General features: G+C 51.5%; 1 protein-coding gene across 1 annotated transcript; it reads left to right on the top strand.

Moving 5' to 3' along the window:
* Positions 1-3,137: 3,137 nt before the first annotated feature.
* Positions 3,138-12,979, top strand: KLHL18 (kelch-like family member 18). Its single transcript, XM_009076472.1, has 9 exons — positions 3,138-3,264; positions 3,466-3,606; positions 5,619-5,817; positions 7,519-7,679; positions 7,778-7,914; positions 9,032-9,269; positions 10,174-10,278; positions 11,030-11,141; positions 12,586-12,979. Exons 1-9 carry the CDS (start codon positions 3,200-3,202, stop codon positions 12,970-12,972), a joined length of 1,545 nt encoding a protein of 514 aa, XP_009074720.1. The 5' UTR covers positions 3,138-3,199; the 3' UTR covers positions 12,973-12,979.
* The last annotated feature ends 1,599 nt before the right edge of the window (positions 12,980-14,578 follow it).

Raw genomic sequence — 14,578 nt, forward strand, 5'->3', positions numbered from 1 at the left:
CAGGAATTAGTTTCCATTTACTGGTGGCTCAGCAGCTCGGTGGCTCTTGCTGCTGACAGAGACCATTCCCAGTCCAGGTGCTGCCCATACACAATGAATTTCATCCCAGTGATGACACAGCTCTCATTATCCCATCGGGAATCCTGCAGAATGACTCTGGATGTTTGTTTTCGCCATGACCAGGTGTGTTTTAGGTAATGAGGCTGTTTGGTGGCAGCTTGTGGGGTGAGATCACAGCAATGCAGCCCTGGAACTGGAGCTTCAGCTCTGGGACAGTGCTGAAATTGGTTGTGTTTAGACTTGAAGCATGGAATCCTGGAATGGTTTAGGTTAGAAAAGCCCTCTGAGATCACGTCCAAAGGCTTCTAAGGTCATCAGGTCCCACCTTTCCCCCAGCACTGCCAAGACCATCACTAACCATGGTCCCAAGTGCCACATCCACATGGATGTTAAATCTCCCCAGGGGTGATGACTCCACCCCTGCCCTGAGCAGTCTCTGTCAGGGCTAGACAGCCCTTTCCAGGAGGAATTTTCCCAATATCTAACCTGAACCTCCCCTGGCGCAGCTTAAGGCTGTTTCACCTTGTCCTGTCCCTTGTTCCCTGGGAGCAGAGCGTGACCCTCACATGGCTGTACCTCCTGTCAGGGAGTTGGAGAGAACTGAAGGTCCTCCCTGAGCCTCCTTTTCCCCAGGCTGAATCCCTCTCAGCTCCCTCAGCCACTCCTTGGAAGTTCTCCACCCCCTTCCCAGCTCCATTCCCATCCCTGGCCACACTCTAGCCCCTCCATGCCCTGTCCCTGGGGACCCCAAACCTACCCCCAGGACTGGATGTGCCTCAGCAGTGGCAGCACAGGGAGAGGAACTGCCCTGGGCCTGTGCCCACACTGGGGCTGGTACAAACCAGGTGTCATTGGTCTCTTGGCCACCTGGGCACTGCATTTTACAGTTACTTTGTGGAGCAGGGAACTTTTCTCCTCATTGAGTTACCCTGTGAATTTGTTTTTGGAGTAAATATAACCTTTCTGTTGAAGTTCGCATTATCTTCAGTTGTAAGGATAATTTTGGTTATAACTAGAGGATTCATTTGAAGTAGATGTTTTACTTTAAACCATTCCTGTTCAGTTTTAACACCACTTAATTTTTAAAAAGATGAAATTCTATTTATCAACTGTTACTTTTTGGCAAGTTTTCTGTGGTTTTGGAATATTTGAGACACCCAGGAAGGGGTTTTCCTGCAGCAGCTCCTGGTAGGTGACTCTCAGCACTGCAGTCCTTTATTACAACTATATATTATAAAGATGTTTTAAGGAAGAGTTGCGTCTCCCAGGAAAAAAAATAACCTGGAACTTTTAAGTACCCCTTTGCCCTTGACTAAGGAACAGAGCAGTCATGCTGCAGGCTACACCTCTGGGCAGGTATCTCATTTGATGAGCTCCAAAAGGACACTGGTGACACTCAGCCCTTGCTCTGCACATGGCAGTGAGGAGCTGAGCACCTCCAAGGACAGGACAGGTCCTGCCACCACATCCTTTGGCTCCTGCCAAGAGTGTGTGAGGTGTCTCAGGCTGGAACATACAAGAGGTGCAGCACTGAGGTGTATCAATAATGTTTTGGTGGCGTCACTGGTGTTTATTCCTCTGGCAGTGGGCTGGGCCAGGAGCAGCTGCTGGTATGGCTTCATCCATGGGGAAGGAATGGACTGAAAAGTGCTGGCTGAGCAGGTTGAGTGTTTCTGAGCCTCAGGGGTGGAATGTGGCTGAGCAGCACTGAGACAAACTGAGATGGTTTGTCATTGTCACTGTGGTCAGCCAGGCTGTGGCTGGTGGTGGGTAAACCTCTCCCCAGCAAGAATGCCCAAACAAAGAGCTTCTGCATCTAAGGCTCCTGATTTATTCACCTCTGTCCATTCTGTACCTGAGCAGCTCCTCAGGAATTCACCTCCATAAAGAGGTGAAGAGAAGCAGATCTCTCACAGGTGCTCAACTAGTAGCGATGAAGGAGAATTCCTCACCTGGTGTGAGGAAATGGAAACCCTGTGGGCACAGGGAGATTCTGTCAGCTTTCAGGAGTGCTCAGGTTCTTGCATTGCTCCCTTTTAGGGAATTTCTCCTTAAATTTTGTGTATTTTAAGTATTTGAAAGCTCTGGCCAGACTGGAGTTTGTGCTTGTTGTGTACAGTCAGGGTGGGGAAACTGCTCTGCCAGCATTCCTTACTAACCAGGTCCAGGGCTTGTGGCCATTCCCTCTTGGACCATGGGTTCCTTTGCCAGTCCTGACTCCTTTTGCCAGAGATTGTTTATCCCACTATGTCCGCACAAGGAAGCTGGCAATGATTTTGCACGTATTTGGGCTCAGCTCTCGATTCTCGGAGCCTATGGAATGGTTTATGTGTGGTTTTGGGTTAGGAGAAGAGGTTGATATACCTTTACCCCTGTAAAGTCACATACAAGTATATATGTGAGGGTTTTTCCATGAGTCTGTGACATTTCACTTCCTGATTTTGCTCTGGGAATTAGCAATTCTGCAAAATCCAGGACAGTACCATATAATCCAGGCACAGAGGATGGTGTGGGCAGAGCTCAGGCACACCTGAGCTGCACGGGACAGAACCAAAGCTCTCCAAAAATGCCTCTTTATTTTCCTTCTGGCAGGAATTTTGCTTTGCAAACTCCCAGAAAGTTATATTTAATGGACACGAGAGCTCCAGGCCCAGAGGGAGAGGGAAGGCAATGCTGGGAATCATGAAAATCCTGAATCCAAACAGCATTTCCGTTCCTAAACTGCCTGGAGAGGAAAAGGGGGTGGGAAGGAGGAGAAGAGGAGAAAAGAGTTCCTTGGGTTCCAGCTGGTTTATCCCATAAAACAAAGCTCAAAGGGAAATATTTTGCTTAAGTGGGAAAAAAAGGGCAGTTCTGCACAGGCTTGGATGGGCATGGACTGGGATGAGGCAGATTAACATGAAAATTAAGGAAAGAAAGCTCTGAACCAACAGAGAGAAGTAATCAGAGCCAAGATCTGACTTGAGTCTTTCGATACTGCTGGGCCGGTGGAGTTGTGCTGCAGGGAATCAACTTGGATTGTTGGCAGTGGATGGTGCTGATCTCCTCTCCTTCCTTTTTCCCTCTGTTTCAGGTTGGGGACCATAAATTCAGTGCCCACCGGATCGTGTTGGCAGCTTCCATCCCATACTTCCATGCCATGTTCACCAATGATATGATGGAGTGCAAGCAGGATGAGATTGTCATGCAAGGGATGGATCCCAGGTAACATCCATATCACAAAGCATGTGGGAAGGGAGAACTTGAGGGGGACCACAAGTGCTTTGTGGGCCACAGTGTTATATGTGTTTAGGGTTCGAAGTCTCCATTCTGTGTGGATGATCCAAGAAAATATTGTGCTGATAGTAGAGCCCTATCCCAGCTGGAATTCAATGGGGTTTTTTTCCTCCTTTTCCATGTTTTTAGTGCACTTGAAGCTCTGATCAACTTTGCCTACAATGGTCACTTGGCCATAGACCAGCAGAACGTGCAGTCCTTGCTCATGGGGGCAAGTTTCCTTCAGCTCCAGAACATCAAGGATGCTTGTTGTACCTTCCTCAGGGAGAGGTAAGGGGGATCTCCTGGCAGGTGTTTTGGGGGGTCTTCTGGCTGTGTTGCATCTTCCTCAGAGAGAGGTAAGGGGGATTTCCTGGGAAATCTTCTAGGGAGTCTCCTGTTTACCCCTCAACAGCAGTGAGTCAGTGTATCTGGCTTGGGAGGAAGCAGGATGTCTCCTGCAAGCAGGATGAGGAGGTGTGTGGATCCCAAAACTTGTCATTTGTAGAATTACAAGTCACAAAATGGGTTGGAAAATACCTTAAAGCTCATCCAGTTCCACCCCCAACACCTTCCACTAGCCCAGGTTACTCCAAGCCCCATCCAGCCTGGCCTGGAACACTTCCAGGCATGGAGCAGCCACAGCTTCTCTGGGCAACCTGTGCCAGTGCCTCAGCACCCTCACAGCCAAGAATTTCTTCCCAATATCTCATCTTCCCCTCCCCTCTGGCAGTGGGAAGCCATTCCCCTTGTCCTGTCATTCCCATTCCCTTTAAAATAACTTAGCAGGCTTATGAGATGCTGGGACACAATAATAGGCCTTGACTAGTCATGGGAATTAATATCTGAAGCTAAATTGAGGGAATATTTCCCCTTTCCAGAACCCATCCTGGCAGGAATTGTCCTTCCTGCTGCTGTGTGTGTTAGAGGGGAGGAACAAAGTTCCTCAGCCCAGGAGCTGCACAGGAAGCTGTGGCAGAACCTAAAATTGGTCCCAGGTTTTTCAGTTTCCTTACTGATGTTTGGCTGTGAGACCATTCCAACAGCATGATCTGGAAATGGAAAGCTGGGATATTCTCTGGAAACTTACCACATGGATTTTCAGCCTGTGCCAGGGAGTCTGACGCATTTAGATCCCCCAGCCTGGATTCTGTGCAGCTGCTCAGCATATTCCATGGCCTGATATTAAATACACCTACCAAATCAAGGGATTAGCTACCAAAATTCCCCCAAATCTACCAGGAGCAGCCAGGCGTCTGAAGGAAGCTCCTGAATTTGAGGGCACAGCTGTCAGTTTGGTTAATAACAAGGAAATTTGTGGATTCTGACTCCCCTGGAGAGCTGGAATGTGCTCCCTCAGCTCTCCTGAAGCGGAATTTTGCTGTGGGATATTTTGAGGCAGCTGTGATGTAACCAAGTCCTGTGTGAGCCCTCAGAGTCATCTCACATGACACTTCCCCCCTGACATCAGAAGGATGTGGAGGTGCTGGAGTGGCTCCAGAGAAGGCCATGGAGATGCTCCAAGTGCTGGAGCCCCTCTGCCATGGAGCCAGGCTGGGAGAACTGGGGGTGTTCAGCCTGGAGAAGAGAAGGCTCCAGGGACACCTTAGAGCCCCTTCCAGTGCCTCCAGGGGCTCCAAGAGAGCTGCAGAGGGACTTGGGACAAGGCCTTGGAGGGACAGGACAAGGGGGAATGGCTTCCCACTGCCAGAGGGCAGGGTGGGATGGGATATTGGGAAGGAATTCTTGACTGTGAGGGTGCTGAGGCACTGGCACAGGTTGCCCAGAGCAGCTGTGGATTTCCCCACAGCCACCTGGTTCTGTCCAGTGGCTCCTTGGCAGGGCTGAGGAGACACTCAAGTTGTGTTTTCATTCTTTGCCATGGATTCACCTGCAGATCTCCATGTAGGTCAGCTCATAGGTGAGCTGGAACCTCCCAGCACAGAGGAGGACACAGCTGTGGCTTTCACTGCATCCCATATCCTCCCAGGCTTGTGCTGCTTCGCAGAAGCATGGAATGGTTTGGATTGGAAGGGTCCTTCTGGATCATCTCATTCCGTGGACAGGGACACGTTCCACTAGCCCAGGTTGCTCCAGGCCCCATCCAACCTGGCCTGGAACACTTCAGGGATGGGGCAGCCACAGCTTCTCTGAGCAACCTGTGCCAGTGCTCACCACCCTCACAGGGAACAGTCCTTCCCAGTGTCTTCTCATGACAGCCTCTCCAGACACCAGAACTACTCAAAGCTTTTCTTCCATGAAACTGATGTTCCTCTTGCTCTCCTCTTCCCTCCCTTTCCCAGGCTCCATCCCAAGAACTGCCTGGGCGTGCGGCAGTTTGCGGAGACCATGATGTGTGCTGTGCTCTATGATGCTGCGAACAGCTTCACTCACCAGCACTTCGTGGAAGTCTCCATGTCCGAGGAGTTCCTGGCTCTGCCTTTTGAGGACGTCCTGGAGCTTGTGTCTAGGGATGAGCTCAACGTGAAGTCTGAAGAGCAGGTGTGTACCTAGTGTAGGTGTCAGCCAAGGCAAGTTTTGGCTTGGGAATGCAGTGAGAATGGGAATAGGACTGATTCTATTCCTGGTCTGAAGGAAGCTGAGAAGATGTCCCAGTGACACTCAGAGGTGCTAGACAGAGCTCTGATGGCACCCTGGGCCTACTCTAGACTGGCTTGTTCCTAGGAAAAACAGAGCTGAGCAGCTTTAGGATCATGGAATTGCTGAGGGTAGAAGAGGTCTCTGGGACCATCAAGTCCAACTGTTCCCCAACACTGCCAAGGCCATCGCTAACCATGTCCCCCAGTGCCACAGCCATACAGCTGTTAAATCCCTCCAGAGATGGTGACTCCACCCCTGCCCTGGGCAGCCTGTGCTAGGGCTGGACAGCATTTTAGTGCAGTGCAACTTATCTGCTGGTCATAATCACCTTGCAGGGTGGAAATATGTTGGTTTGATGTGTTTTAAGCTCACTGTGGTGCTGTTGAAGAAGGTTTTTCTGCCAAAGGGTCTGGATGGTGATGTGACACACTCCAAATCCTCACCATAAACTAGAGACCTCATCTTGTTCTGTCAGTGGTACAGATTGCAGTGAAAGGCCCAAAATGAGTGTGAGGAGAAACCACTATGGGTTGGTGATCATCTGTGAGCAGAGCTGAGGCTGCAGTGTGTGACATTGGCCTTAGAGTGTGACCCCTGGTCAGTGGCACTGCTGGGGACACTGCTCAGTGGGAGTTGTGCCTCTGCTGACAGTGACAGGACACTGGTGTGGTCGTCTGGATATAGAAGGACAACTCAGCTTAGGCTTTAACTGTCAGTTCCATGATCTCAGGAGTCTCCCAAATTAAACTGGTCACCAGGATCCTTTTGTCATCTGGAATCATCCAATGGTGCTTTGGAGAGGTTTGTCCCTCCAGTATCTGGGAAGGAGCCTCAAGGGACCAGCTCAGCTCTAGGCACCTCCAGTGTAGTTATCCACAGGGAACAGATGGATCCCTGTCAACAAACCTGTCTCCTGGTTTTTCGTAGAGCAGCAACATTCCCTTTCTTCTTACCCAACTGGCTGATTTTTGTCGCTAAATAAACAGGATTTTGCATTCTGTCACACCTCCTCTGCCAAAATTCTCTTTGCAAATCCCTCATCTCCCCACAAAATGTTCCTACTAAACATACCTTCCCATGGAAGAACAGATCAGGATTGATGGATGTGGAGAAAGAAACTTGTATGGAGCCAGCCTGGGAGAACTGGGGGTGTCCAACCTGGAAAAGAGAAGGCTCCAGGGGTTCCTCAGAGCCCCTTCCAGTGCCTAAAGGGGTTCTAAGAGACCTGCAGAGGGAATTGGGCCAAGGGCCTGGAGTGACAGAACAAGGCGGAATGGCTTCCCACTGCCAGAGGGTAGGGCTAGATGGAATATTGGGAAGGAATTCTTCCTTGTGAGGCTGGTGAGGCACTGGAATGGATTTCACAGAGTAGATGTGTCTGCCTCATCCCTTGAAGTATTCCAGGTTGGATGGGCCTTGGAGCAACCTGGTCTAGTGGAAGATGTTCTTGCCCATGGCAGAGGGTTGGAACTGGATGATCCTTAAGGTCCCTTCCAATCCAAACCATCCTGGAATTTTTTGTGATTTCAATCAGCTGTCACCAGTAGTGACTACCAAAACAAATTCCAAACCTCCCAGCTTCCCACATCTCTCTCCCTGCAGGTGTTTGAAGCTGCCTTAGCCTGGATCCGGTACGACAGGGACCAGAGGGAGTCCTTCCTGCCAGAGCTCCTGTCCAAGATTCGCCTCCCCCTGTGCCGACCTCAGTTCCTCACTGACCGTGTCCAGCAGGATGACCTGGTCCGCTGCTGCCACAAATGCAGGTGAGGGTTGGAAGTGGGATTAACAGGGTGGGAAAGCCAGTTCCTTAAACTCAAGACAGTCAGACTGCCTTTTTAATCCCTTATTTCTTTGATTCCAGGGATCTGGTTGATGAAGCAAAAGATTATCACCTCATGCCAGAGCGTCGGCCGCACCTGCCGGCATTCAAGACGCGGCCTCGGTGCTGCACGTCCATTGCAGGGCTGATCTATGCTGTGGGAGGGCTAAACTCAGCAGGTACCTTGCACATCCTCTCCCTAAAGTGGGAAGACCACCAGGAGCTGGGTGGGATGATGGGATGGTGAAATTCCCTCATGTGGAAGCACTGAGTGGTTTCTCCTCCTCCTCCATGCAGTGCTTTGAGCCTTCCAATGAAAAGCTCAAGGTTGTGCCCATAGTTCGTTTTCCATCTAAAATCCTCCCCAGCTGAGGTTTATTTAGGATATATCCTCAAAGAATTTGAGGGTGGTGTCCTTGTCTATAGCTCCAAGCAGGACTTGGAGGGATCTCAGGGATGGTGGGGGTGTTGTGGGATCACACGTGCAGACACAATGCACTTGCATGGGCCTAACCACGGCTTAAAGGGGAACAGAAGGTGTTGAAGGAAACTCTTCTACGGAGGAGCTGCATTCCCAGGAAGCAGCGACACCACAGATGTGACTTTCAGGTCTCTGCTGCCCCTTGGAGGACAGTGGAGGTGCTGCTGCCACACATGGGACTTGCCTAGGATGCTGGCTTTGATGTGGGAGCAGGGTGGCTGGAATAGGATGTGTGAGAGCCCAGGATAGGGCATAGAATCCCAGAATAGTTTGGGCTGGAAGGGACCTTAAAGCTCATGTAGTTCCACCCCCTGTTATGGGCAAGGACACCTTCCACTAGACCAGGTTGCTGCAAGCCCCATTCAATCTGGCCTGGCACACTTCTCTCTGGGCAACCTGTGCCAGTGCCTCACCACCCTCACAGGGAAGAATTTATTACCAAGATCTAATCTCACCTTCTCTCTTTCAGTGTGAAGCCATTCCCCCTTGTCCTGTCTCTCCAAGGCCTTGTCCCAAGTCCCTCTGTATCTTTCCTGTAGGCTGCCTTCAGGTACTGGAAGGCCATAGTTAGGTCACCCTGAAGCCGCCTTCTTTTTGCCCTTAGCCTTGTTGAACCTCATGAGGTTCCCACTCCTTGAGCTTGTCCATGTCCCTCTAGATGCAGAGCCCAGATGTTCTCCTAGAGAAGAACAAACAAAACCCCTGTACCAACCCCATCTTTGGAGTCCCATCAGCACCCACTTACCCCTCTGCCACACTCCACCTTGCTAGCTCAAGTTTTCCTCAACTCTCCCTCCCTCTTTTAATTTGAGTAGCAAATTTCTATGCAGGTGACTCTCTGAACGTGGTGGAAGTGTTTGATCCCATTGCCAACCGCTGGGAGAAGTGTCAGCCCATGGCAACAGCTCGGAGCCGTGTCGGAGTGGCTGTGGTCAATGGGCTGCTCTACGCCATCGGCGGCTACGATGGGCAGCTGAGGCTGAGCACTGTGGAGGTCTACAACCCAGAGACAGATTCCTGGTCCAAAGTGGAAAGTATGAACAGTAAGAGAAGGTGTGTGCAGCTCAGTGGGAAGAGACCTTTGGAAGAGGGGGAAAAATGAGGTTGGAAGAAGGTTGGAGGTGTTGGGTGGTGGTGGATGTTAAAAAAGTTTATATGTGGGGAAGAAAAGGAACAGTGTGGGAGCAGGTGGAACTTCTTGGGCACCTTTGGGATGCTTATGCTGGTTCTGGGCACTGCTTGTTGGTCAGAAGTAACTTGAGAAAATTCCAGCTGTGTGTCATGGCATTGATGGACAAGGAAAGATGTCAAGAAAGGCGTCAGGAAGTAAAAAGCAGCTGAGCAGTTGGGCTGTGAACTGCAGACATCTCAGGTCCCCAAGTGTCATATCCACATGGATGCTAAATCTCGGGTGGTGACTCCACCCGTGCCCTGGGCAGCCTGTGACAGGCCTGGACAGCCCTTTCCAGAAGGAATTTCCCCAATATCCAACCTGAACCTCTCCTGGCACATCTTGACACTGTTTCCTCTTGTTCTGTCCCTTGTTCCCTGGGAGCAGAGCCTGATCCTCACATGGCTGCACCTCCTGTCAGGGAATTGTAGAGAGCAGTAAGGTCCCCACTGAGCCTCCTTTACTCCAGACTAAGCCGCTTCAGCTTCCTCGGCCCTTCTTAGTGCTCCAGACCCTTCCCCAGCTCTGTTCCCTGCCCTGGACACACTCCAGTCCCTCAATGTCCTTCTCGTCATGAGGGGCCCAGAACTGCCCCCAGGATTGAGGTGCTTATGCCATGAGCACATTTCATGACCTATGAAGCTCAGAGCTCAGGTGGGGCTGAGCCATTTGGAGGTGAATCCAAGGAAAAGAAGGTTCTGTAGAGCGAGGGAGGCAGATTCACTGTGTTGGAGATGCTGTGGCAGCACTTCCAGCCGTGTCACAGGGTCCTGCTCTTCCTTGCAGTGCAATGGGAACTGTGGTGCTGGATGGTCAGATCTACGTGTGTGGTGGATACGATGGAAACTCATCCCTCAACTCGGTGGAGTCCTACTCTCCAGAAACAAATAAGTAAGAGTTCTTCATCCCGTCCAGCTTTTTCGTCAGTTTCCTGCTCGGATGTGCCGACCGAGGGCACCACTGAGCTGCGAGAACCCATGGTTTAAATAAGAGGTGGGGAAAGGAGAGTTCATAGTATCATGGTTTCATAGTATGTTAAGGCGTTGGAACGGACCTAAGAGATCAACCCCCTGCCCTGGGCAGGGACATCTCCCGCCAGAGTAGGTTGCTCAAGGCCCCATCCAACCTGGAATGAACACTGCCAGGGTTGGGGCAGCCAAACACCCCCCGGGCTGTGCCAGTGTCTCACCACCCTCACAGGAAAAACTTCTTCCTAATACCCAATCTGAATTTCCCTCTTTCAATTTATCCTCATTGCTCCTTGTCCTATTGCTGTAGTTCCTAACCAAGAGTCCCTCTGCAGCTTCCCTGGAGCCCCTTTGGATACTGGAAGGTTGCTGTAAGGTCTCCACATAACCTTCTCTTCTCCAGGCTGAACAGCCCCAATTCTCTGTCTGTCCCAACAGGGAAGGTACTCTAGTTCTCTTCTCAGCTTTGTAGCCTCCTCTGTACTTGTTCCATGTCCTTCTTATGTTGGGGACACCAGAATTGTGTGCAGTACTCCAAGTGGGGTCTCACAACAGCAGTGTAGAGGGGGAGAATCACCTCCCTCCATCTGCTGCCTACACTCCTTTGGATGCAGTCCTAGAGAAGCATGGAATGATCTGCAGGACCCTCACTAACCTCTCTCTCTTCCTCCAAGGTGGACAACAGTGACGCCCATGAGCTCTAACCGCAGCGCCGCTGGAGTCACAGTCTTTGAGGGACGGATCTACGTGTCAGGGGGACATGATGGGCTGCAGATCTTCAACAGTGTAAGTCCTTATGATTCTCAGGCAGGGACTCATCCACTGCAGGTCAGGATGGGGCTGGGAAGGCTCCATGTCCTTTCCCTGTGCACCCAAAGGGCCCTGAGTGGCTGGAGCACCAAATTATGTCACTTCCACCCATGAGAGAAAACCTGAGGTGGAACAGGAATAACTTGTTCATCCCTTCAGGGCCATGGAGATTCTAAGAGGTCTGGAGGCCCTCTGCTTTGGAGAAAGGCTGAGAAAGGTGGGGGTGTCCAGCCTGGAGAAGAGAAAGCTCCAGGGAGACCTAAAGGGGCTCCAAGAGAGCTGCAGAGGGACTTGGGACAAGTGAGTGGAGGGACAAGATAAGGGGGAATGGCTTCCCACTGCCAGAGGGCAGGGTGAGATGGGATATTGGGAAGGAATTGTTGGCTGTGAGGGTGCTGAGGCACTGGCACAGGTTGCCCAGAGCAGCTGTGGCTGCCCCAACCCTGGAAGTGTTCCAGACCAGGCTGGATGGGGCTTAGAGCAACATGTTCTAGTGGAAGGTGTCCTTGCCCTTGGCAAGGGACCTTTAAGGTCCCTTCAACCCAAACCCTCCAGGCACAGTCCTGTGGCAGCTGAACTTCTGATTAAAGGGAGTTTGATCCTCTTGGAGCTGAGGCTCAGGTACCTGTTTAAAAACACCTACTGTATCCAGGGAAAGGGGAGATGGTAGAAAGAGCATCTTCAGAGCTGCCTTTGCTGTGGTCTCCATGGTGTGTTGGGTGGGGAGAAGGGTCTCTCCTCCATTCATCCACTTCAGCTCATCAGTGATTTCCTGGGCTGAGGTCAGAGGGGTTGAGGTGACAGGCAGTGGGTGGTGAGATCCAGGATGTCAGAAAAGCTTAGTACTGTTATGAAATCGGATATATGGATCATTGACTGGTTTAGGTTAGAAAAGCCCTCTAAGCTCACAGAATCCAACTGTTTGCCCAGTGCTGCCAAGGCCACCACTAACCATGTCCCCAAGTGCCACATCCACATGGATGTTAAATCCCTCCCTGCCCTGGGCAGCCTGTGCCAGGGCTGTACAGCCCTTTCCTGGAAGGATTGTCCCAGTACGCAATCTGAACTTCCCCTGGCACATCTTCAGATCTTTTCCTCTTGTCCTGTCCCTTGTTCCCTGGGAGCAGTGCCCTACCCCCACCTGGCTGCAACTCCTGTCAGGGAGCTGGAGAGAGTGAGAAGGTCTGTCTTGAGCCTTCTTATCTCCAGGCTGAGCCCTCTTAGCCACTCCTGGTGCTCCAGACCCTTCCCCATCTCCATTCCCTTCCCTGGACACACTCCAACCCCTCAATGTCTTGTCATGAGGGGCCCAGAACTGCCCCAGGACTGAAGGTGCCTCAGCACTGCTAGCACAGGGGGAGTTTCACTGTGTGGTTGCAGAGTGTTTGTCCCTCACACCACCTGTCCTCTGTGCCCTCAGGTGGAGTACTACAACCACCACACCTCCACCTGGCACCCTGTCTCCAGCATGCTCAACAAGCGCTGCCGCCATGGCGCCGCTGCGCTGGGCAGCAAGATGTTTGTGTGTGGAGGCTACGATGGCTCAGGCTTCCTGAGCATCGCTGAAGTCTACAGCTCCATGGCTGACCAGTGGTACCTCATTGTCCCTATGAACACCCGGAGGAGCCGCGTGTCCCTCGTCGCCAACTGTGGCCGGTTGTATGCGGTGGGCGGCTACGATGGACAGTCCAACCTCAGCTCCGTGGAGATGTATGACCCCGAGACCAACAGGTGGACGTTTATGGCCCCCATGGTGTGCCATGAGGGAGGGGTTGGGGTAGGCTGTGTGCCTCTCCTCACCATCTGAGCAGGAAAAGACTTCTTGGGGGTCATCTTCAACGATGACGTGGAGAGATGTTGGTGACGCAGAGAGGTTGACGCTGTGCGGAGAGGTTGGGAGTGTTCCAGGATGTGATATCTCCAGGTGCTCAATCCAAACACAAAGAAACTTGACAAAACAGCCCCCACCCCTAACTTCTTGGGCTGAAGGTCCTGAAAGATCAAATATTTTGAGTACATGTGCAAGCAAGGACCCATCAGGCACCCTCAGAGCCATGGCTGACTGCATCCATCCGTGGCTGTCCATTTCTCTGTGGTCTTGCACCTTTGGGAATTTCTGGGGAGGGGGACAGGGTTAATTGTGAGATAAGAAACAGCCACTTTAAGACTTGGAATATCCATCTGCACCTTCTGTCAGCAGCAAAATCACCCCCTGAGGGGTGTCAGGAAGGATCTGGGGTGTTGGATCACACCAGGAAATCTCACCTGGCGCAAGGCAACGGCACAAACCCAGTGCTGTCGGTTCTCCCACCCCATCCAGGCTCTGCATTTCCAGGTGCTCCTTACACAAGACCTCCTTCCCCCAGTTTCTTGTGCTTTCCTCAGCTGGATGGGGAAAACTTCTCCACAAGAGCCACAGGATGGAGAAAGCAGGAAGAGGTCAGTTAAACCAGCAGATGGTTTCGGCAAGCACTGGAGAAGGATGGACCTAAATAATGCCAAGCAACAGCCCTGAGGGGTTCAAAATGGGAAATAGATGCTCAAGCTGTCTTTAAATTAAATATTGAGGGATTTTCCAAGTGTAAGAGGCAGCTGGAGGGGAATGGTTGGGATTTTTAGGAGAGGCAGGAAAACTTAAGTCATGAGTTTCTTGTGCTCTGCTGGGAAAGGTCTTTGCGGTGGGTTTTGTGCCAGAAAACTTTGGAATGTTGGCAGAGCCAAAGAGCTGCCTGTCAGCATCAGCCCTTCAGCCCTTCTCCTGCATGAACACGATCCTCCATCCCTCTGGAGCTCTCCTCCATTCCTGGCTCTTCCCATGCCAGCCCTCGGCAAAGCCATACCTCCTCGGGCAGGCAGGGACAGGCAGGAGGAATGTGACACTAATCTCAGCAAGGAAGGGATGGGGATTTTCCCCCTGTCCTGCCCTAAGCCAGCGTTCCAGGGGGTCTCAGAGCTGGGTGGAGCAGGATGTCCACACCAACCTCCCTCCCTTGTTCATTCCTGACTCCCAGCATCCCTCGGGATTGGCTCTGGGTGTATATGTGGATGTCTATATTGGGGTACTGTGTATATTTGAGGTTCTATAATGAGCATATCTGCCTATAAATGTGGTCTATCAGCACATATCCACTTCCTCCGTGTCTATCCACTGCTGGCTTCCCAGGAATGGGAATTCCTTTGGGCTTTCCATGCTCTTCACACTTCAGAAAGGAAAAAAACACCCCAGGAATACTGGGATCAGAATCAAGTTGTTGCCTGTGGCAACAGGACCCATCCTGATGGTCTCCATGTGCAGAGGAGGCTCTGCTGAGCTGCTCTCCTGGTATTCCATCATCCCTTCTCCTTCCCACAATCTCCGGCTTGGGGCTTGTGTCCATGAGAATGAGAATATTGGATCAAATATGCTTGGAAGA

Source organism: Acanthisitta chloris, unplaced genomic scaffold (assembly GCF_000695815.1).
Source record: "Acanthisitta chloris isolate BGI_N310 unplaced genomic scaffold, ASM69581v1 scaffold1056, whole genome shotgun sequence".
Taxonomy (NCBI): domain Eukaryota; kingdom Metazoa; phylum Chordata; class Aves; order Passeriformes; family Acanthisittidae; genus Acanthisitta; species Acanthisitta chloris.

What these genes read in the sequence shown, in the direction of transcription:
- KLHL18 (XM_009076472.1), top strand. Translation starts at nt 3,200, where the DNA reads ATGTTCACCAATGATATGATGGAGTGCAAGCAGGATGAGATTGTCATG. An exon ending in ATGCAAGGGATGGATCCCAG is followed by an intron (nt 3,265 to 3,465) that starts GTAACATCCATA and finishes CCATGTTTTTAG; the next exon opens with TGCACTTGAAGCTCTGATCA. An exon ending in GGGAGGGCTAAACTCAGCAG is followed by an intron (nt 7,915 to 9,031) that starts GTACCTTGCACA and finishes TAATTTGAGTAG; the next exon opens with CAAATTTCTATGCAGGTGAC.